This window comes from Corylus avellana, chromosome ca3 (assembly GCF_901000735.1).
Source record: "Corylus avellana chromosome ca3, CavTom2PMs-1.0".
NCBI lineage: Eukaryota > Viridiplantae > Streptophyta > Magnoliopsida > Fagales > Betulaceae > Corylus > Corylus avellana.
Genome location: NC_081543.1, coordinates 15689685 through 15696712, shown reverse-complemented (window position 1 = coordinate 15696712; position 7028 = coordinate 15689685). Strand labels below are relative to the sequence as shown.

General features: G+C 31.1%; 1 protein-coding gene across 1 annotated transcript in view; it reads left to right on the top strand.

Annotated features, from left to right (window-relative positions):
• Positions 1 to 1753: 1753 nt before the first annotated feature.
• The window catches only part of LOC132174183 (uncharacterized), an 8141-nt gene continuing 2866 nt past the window's right edge, over positions 1754 to 7028 (top strand). The window contains exon 1 of the mRNA XM_059585875.1: positions 1754 to 2350. Coding sequence (XP_059441858.1) covers positions 1754 to 2350 — 597 coding nt within the window. The remainder of the gene's footprint in view (positions 2351 to 7028) is intronic.

The window sequence follows — 7028 nt, the reverse complement described above, 5'->3', positions numbered from 1 at the left end:
TTCCAAGGGCGGAACTACATACAACAGGGACGAATGTCCCCCCAAATTTTTTGAAATTTTCATTAAAATAGGTATATTTATATATTTGCTTCTTAAATTTAGAAATTTGTCTCTCCAAATTTAGAAATTTGTCCCCCCAAATTAATTTTTTACTCCCTTGTGTTTGTCTGCAACAAGACTTTGTTTTTAGCTTTCATTGTTGTTAATTAACTTAAATATTTGATGGGTTTGGATTCATTAATTTATTTGGCATTCTTTCACTTGTTAGTGGTAATAAGTAACTATCATAAAATTTTAACAAAAATGACTTGTGATTTACTATGAAATTATATCTACGTATTCGGTAAGTGCTATTATGGTCACGTTCAGGTAGGATAGCCATAATTAGTCTCTCCGGCCTACTCTTTCAATTAAAAAAAAAAAAAATCATCCACCCACACTCAAAATCCTAGTTCCGCCCCTGAGGTTCCCTTTTTCTTTTCTTCCTTTTTCTTTCATTTGTGTACTTCTGGATTCCTATAGGCATATCTGTATGGATTAACCGATCAACTTCTAAGGGATTTGGGGGATTTTTGTTTTCTTGAAAGGTTGGCATTTGTAAAAATAATATCGTTTTTTCATTTCTTGAACTTGTGTCTTTTATGCTGCATGCATGAGTGTCAAAAAGAAAACAAAAGAAGGTTACATTGAACAGACTATATATATATATATATATATATATATATATATATATATAGTCTCTTCAATATAATCTTCTTTTGTTTTCTTTTTGAGTATATATATATATATATATATAAAAGAGAAGTACTAGAGAGGCAAACAAATGAACTCAAAAAAATTTCCAAACTGATGTGGCAAAGGTTTTTAAATTAAAAAAATGTAATTCTCTCACCTTTGTCTACCACTCACGGTCTGTCACATCAGTTTGAAAATTTATCTGAGTTCATTTGTTTGGCTCCCTAACACTTCTCTCCTAAATGTTCAAATACATATAAAGAAACATTACATGTCATCACGTGCGGAACTAGAGTGTTAGGTTTGAGGGGCAAAACTATTTGAAAAAAAAAAAAAAAAAATTGGAAGCAAAAAAAAATGTTTTTAAAGATATATTTTAAAAAAAATAAATAAAAAAAAAAATTTTAAATTTTGGAGAGACCACATGCAGCCCCAACGCTCCACCTAGGACCCCTGCATGTCATGACCATGGTGTTCATGTGTCAAGAACAGTATTAGATTATAAAATAAAATTTTAAAAAGCATTATATTGACCAGAAACGTTTCTATATATAAATAGCATTGGCTTATAAAAATACTTTCGTAGAGGATCCGAACTCCGAAGTCTCCTTCACTAGGAAAGAAAAAAGATTTCTATCTTTTTTAATCATCTCATTCAGACTTTATTGATTATAGTATTATACAATAATATATTAGCCAATTAGTTTTTGCTGACAAAGACGCTAAAAAAATTTTTCTAAGCCAACAAATGCAAATGTGGACAAAAAGATTGAATATGTAAACAAATAAATCACAGTACCTCTGACCCGCCAGACAAGCCCAAGCGCACGGACGTCCTTTACGCTTCATTGTTGGGAAACAACGTAAAACTCGTTGCTTGAGTGACGTGTGCAGATGTACATGATCCAAATCCTATAAATATATATGGAGGTCGACGCCATTAATCTTGTCATTTCTGCATTATAAAGCTTTAAAGCCATCTCCTTTACAGAGTTTGGGGGATATCACTACCTTGGGAATGGATCAGAGTTTGAGGGATGCTGCTAACCAAGGAAGCATTGATGCATTGTATGCATTGATACAAGAAGATGCAAATGTTTTGGACAGAATCGATAAGATTCCATTTATTGAGACTCCTTTACATAAAGCTGCAGCTGCCGGGCAAACCCAATTTGTTATGGAAATTATCAGGTTAAAGTCTTCATTTACTCGGAAGCTTAATCAAGATGGCTTCACCCCAATGCACCTTGCTTTACAAAATAAGCAAACCCAAGTGGCCCTCCTGCTACTTGATGTTGATGAAGACCTTGTTTGTGTCCAAGGAAGGGAGGGTGTGACTCCTTTGCATTACGTAGCTGAAATAGGAAATATTCATCTTTTGGCCGAATTTTTAAAAGCATGCCCCAAATCTATTGAATATGTAACGGTTCGAAGAGAGACTGTCCTGCATATTGCCCTCAAATACGACATGCTCGATGCTTTTCGGCTCCTGTTGGGATGGCTTCGGCGGGCCTGGTTTAGAAATGCCTCAGTATGGGAGAAGAAGTTGCTCAACTGGCAGGACGAGGAAGGCAACACTTTGTTGCACATTGCAGTATTCAAAAATCAACTCCACGTAAGTTGTCTCCACTCAAGTTTTCTACTAAAGAGACCGAATAGATTGGTACGTACAATGAAGGTATATACATCTTAACGTGCAAAGGGTTACTGTAATGATTTAATTACAGAAATATGCGAAAATTTGTCTTCCAATGATTTTACTTCAATTTCTGGTTGGGATATTTTGTGTTTTGTGTTTTGTTTTTGTTTTTTTTTTTTTGGAAAACTTCACTTTGGTTCTCTGAACTTCTAGCGAATTTTACAAATCCCCTTAAACTTTCAAATCTCTTACTTTAGACTCCTAAACTTTCAATTTCTATCACTTTGGACCCTTATGTTGGTTTTCAACGTTAAACTCAAACGGTTTGACATTTTATGGCTATTATACCCTCACCCAGTCCACTTGAAATTTCGAAAACACCCCAAAACTACAGCACCCACCCCAGCCCAAAATGACGTCGTTTATGGCATTAAATTTTTTTAAAAAAAAAAGAAAAGAAAAGGCAAAATATTAAAAAAAGAAAAGAAAAGAAAAGAAAATTGGGATGGGTTTTGGGCTTTTAGGGGTAGCCGAACCACCCCTAAGTAGGGGTGGGCAAATTAACCGTTACCGTTTAACCGGCCGTTTACCGGCTTCGACCGAACCGATATAAACCGTAGCCGATATGCCGATATCCTTATCGGTTAAAAAAAGTATACCGGAATTCGGTCCGGTCCGGTTAAGCGGTTCTTATCGGTTAACCGATTTAACCAATAAGAAACCGGAAATTTTATTTTTTTTTATTTTTTTTATTTTTTATTTTTATTATTATTATTATTATTTTTAATTCTAGTCCCAAAACAGCGCCGTTTAGTCTTTTAGAGAGGTTTCCAAATTCCCACAAGTGACACAGGTTTCCGAATTTGTGTAATGGTGTTGCCCATAACTTATTTTCCTTTTGCTAAGTGACTTTAATAGGTAATACTTTGTTTATTATTCATTAATGAATTTTATTTTAATTTGGGTTTGGGTAGGTTTGATGTTTTTTTTTTAAGTGATGGCATTTGATGAGATTTCTTTGCCTTTGGTAAAAGCATTTTTCATTAACTAGTTTTACTAGTCTAATTAGCATTCATTATGTTAATTAGTCCATTTGCTTTGGAAAAATGTATTTTATAATATTAAAAAAAAAAAAAAAAGTTGAAGTGGATCAATATAAAAAAGCTTCAATTTTTAGCCCAAAAAACAAATATTTTGGTCCCAACAAAAAGTATTTGGTCCCTAAAACAACTCATTTTTAATAAGTTATTTTAGCCCAACAAAAAGTATTTGGGCTCTCAAAAGTAAAAAAAAACTCATTTTTAGTTTTTGGCCGAACAAAATATATATATATATATTGTCATTACTTTTTGGTATGACACTCATCATATTTAACTGATCACATTATACTTGTGGCGCTTCGGTCCCCACTTTTCACCTTTGATTTTAATTTTCTCATAAACATATGCCATGAGAAATCCTATGATATATATATATATATATATATATATATATATATATTTTACATGATATTTTTTTATGTGGAATTATTTGTTAATATTCTTGATGTTTTAATTTGCTAAAAAGCATTACAATCGAGTTCAAAGTTATTTTTTTTTACTTCGTCACGTAAACCTAATAAAAAAGTGACACGTGTTATTATGAATTTTTAATTTTAAAAAACGACAATTAGGATTTTTTACATCATTTTAGGACACCACCTAAGATTACACATCAGTCTTCACTTCACATCATACTGCTACAGTAAATTAACATATTCTCCCTTATTTTCATCTTTTTCGTCACGATTTGAGAGCATTTTGTGAGAAAATTGATGGTTGCATTCTATAAAGCGGCTAAGGAGATTAGGTTAATTTACTATAGCAGTATAATGTGGAGAGATGACTAATATATAATCTTAGCTAGCATCATAGATTTATGTGAAAAATCCTATTCGTCATTTTTGAAAATCATAAATTAATAATAATATGTGTTACATTTTTAATTGAGTATAACATGGCAAAATAATAGATTTTATTAAGTTATTTAATGAAAATTGATTTCAGTGAGTAAACTGGACCTATAAATTATTTTTTAAACAACAATGAATGATTTGTAATTTAGGCCAACTTCAGAGACTTATAAATTATTTTTTACACCACATGGAGTAATTTGTAATTTAGGCCAACCATAAGTACCAATTTTGTATTTATCCCAAAAAATTATCCTAAACTGCATTGCAAAACAAACCCAAAAAAATGGTTGGGTAAAAAAAAATGTTCACTTTAAAAAAAAAAAATTAAAAAAAATTAAAAAAAATAAAAATTAAAAAATAAAAATCTGAGTGTAGTGCCAAACGGCCGTACTTTGAACACTAATATGAAAAATTTTGCATGTACAAGACTCGAAGAGGGTCTTTGCATTTAGATAAACTTGGACCAATTAATAAAGCAAATGTTACATCTTCTTTTTATCTTTCATGGGCTATGTTTCTTTAGATTTTTTTATTCTTAATCAGTCGAAGAGAGTAGGTACACTTATAAAAAAATAAAAAGTACAAAACAAAGAGAGAGTAGTTACCCGAAAAGTCTTCATTGATTTTGCCTTATCATGACATTAATAAAGGGTCTGTTTGGTACGATTTTGTTTCATTTTCAGTTCGATATTAGATATTGTAATAAAAATTGATTGATATGAAAAAAAAAAAAAAAAAAAAAGTAAAAATTTTTGTATGAAAAAATGAAAATTTTTTGTTTTGTAGTGATTTTTTTATTTGAATAGTAATAAAAAGTGATTGATATGATATAAAAAAAATAAGAGAATATTAAAAATTAAATAAAAAAAAAAAGAGATAAATAGTATTGTGCCAAAATCTTGATGAAACCGACCCAAGTATTAGGTACTCTTAAGATCACTCATATGAAAACTTTTGATTTAAAAACAGTTGGGCAGTCCAAGCAAATGTTGCTTCTTTTTTATTTCACATGTCATATTTTCTTGGATACCCACAAAGTCACGTTACAATATAAAATAAAATATAAGCACTTTCATATTGAGATACATTTTAATATTTTATCTTGAAAGTTTAAACTAATTAATTTGAATTGAATGATTATATATATATATATATATATATATATATATATATGACATGTATGCACAAAAGGAGGAGGGGATTCCAACTAGTAACATTCGCTTCATTAGGCATAGTCACAGCCGATTGGCTATCTCTTGGGGACTATTCGGAGGAGTATAATTTCAATACGGTTGTAGCATAAAAACCCTTGTTTTATGCCCCACCATTCAGAAGTTGACACATTAGCTTGGAACACAATAAGAAAGAAAACACAACCACACCTAATTATATTAGGTTCTATTACTTTCTTTTTAAATAAATTTAGAGGACCACCCAGGGTGGCCGGCGAGCCACCCCGGCCTTTCTAGGGTGGCACGTAGCCACCCCTAGGCCCTGGGGTGGCCATGCACCACCCCATATGGGTCACCGCCCCCACCTCCCTCTACTCACGCCACCGCCATTGCCCATGCCTCCGCTAGTAATCTCTCTCTGTGGAGTATTTCTCTACATCTAGTGGATTGGTTGATTCTTTAATGTTTATAAGATAGTTATTAGGTGTTTTGATTTTAGTATCTGAGGAGTTTTTTTTTTTTTTTTTTTTTTTTTAGAGGGGATACGTGAACTTTCCCCAAATACTAATGATTGTTTAATCCGTCCAATTAATCCAATGGATTTGGGTGTGTTGAATTTATGAAATATTGGCTTAATAACAAGACTATAGCAGGATTCCTGTAGGCAATTAGGCGTATCTGTATGGATTAATGGGATTGGGGGAGTTTTTCTTAAAAAGATTCCATTTGTATAAATTAGTTTCGGAAATAATAATTTTTTTTTTCTTTTCTTGAACGAGTGTCTTTACTGCTGCATGTGTCAAAAATAAAACAAAGAATGCTATATATGTTGAAGAGAATATATAAAAGAAAAAAAAAAAAAAATACACATACCTGATACCTCCCTCAACCTATCCTTTCATTGTCAATTTTCTTTTAAACTACTCATTGCGTCAATGTTCCCCAAAGAACAGCGTTATCAAATTTATCTCACCAAAATAGTTAAATATCACATTTAGCTGCCAACTTTTTTAAAACACTCCTAGTAGTCTCATCATTTCAAGAAAAATGCTACATATCCTAAATTTTTTTTTCAAAAGTTAGTTCCCAAATGATGTGTCACTATTCTATGAGTTGGTAACACACTTCACAAAATAATAAATCTCATGAGATGCTGACACATCATTTAGGAACCAATTTTTGCAAAGAAAATTTGGGATGTGCAACACTCCTCTCATTTCAATTATTCAATTTAAATATTATTTTCCAAAGATTTCTTTATTATTTATTTAACATTTATATTTTTCAATGTTTGTATTTTTATAACAGTCATATTTTTTAATATTTATCTTATTCTAATGGTCATATTTTTAAAAAATTGTATTTCCCTAACAGTCATATTTTTTTAATTTTTTTTCTTATCCTAACGGTAATATTTTTAGACATTTGTATTTTCCTAATAGTTATATTTTTAAATTTCTTATCTTATCTTAACGGTCATATTTTCGAATATTTGTCTTATCTTCACGGTCTTTTTTTTTTTTTTTTT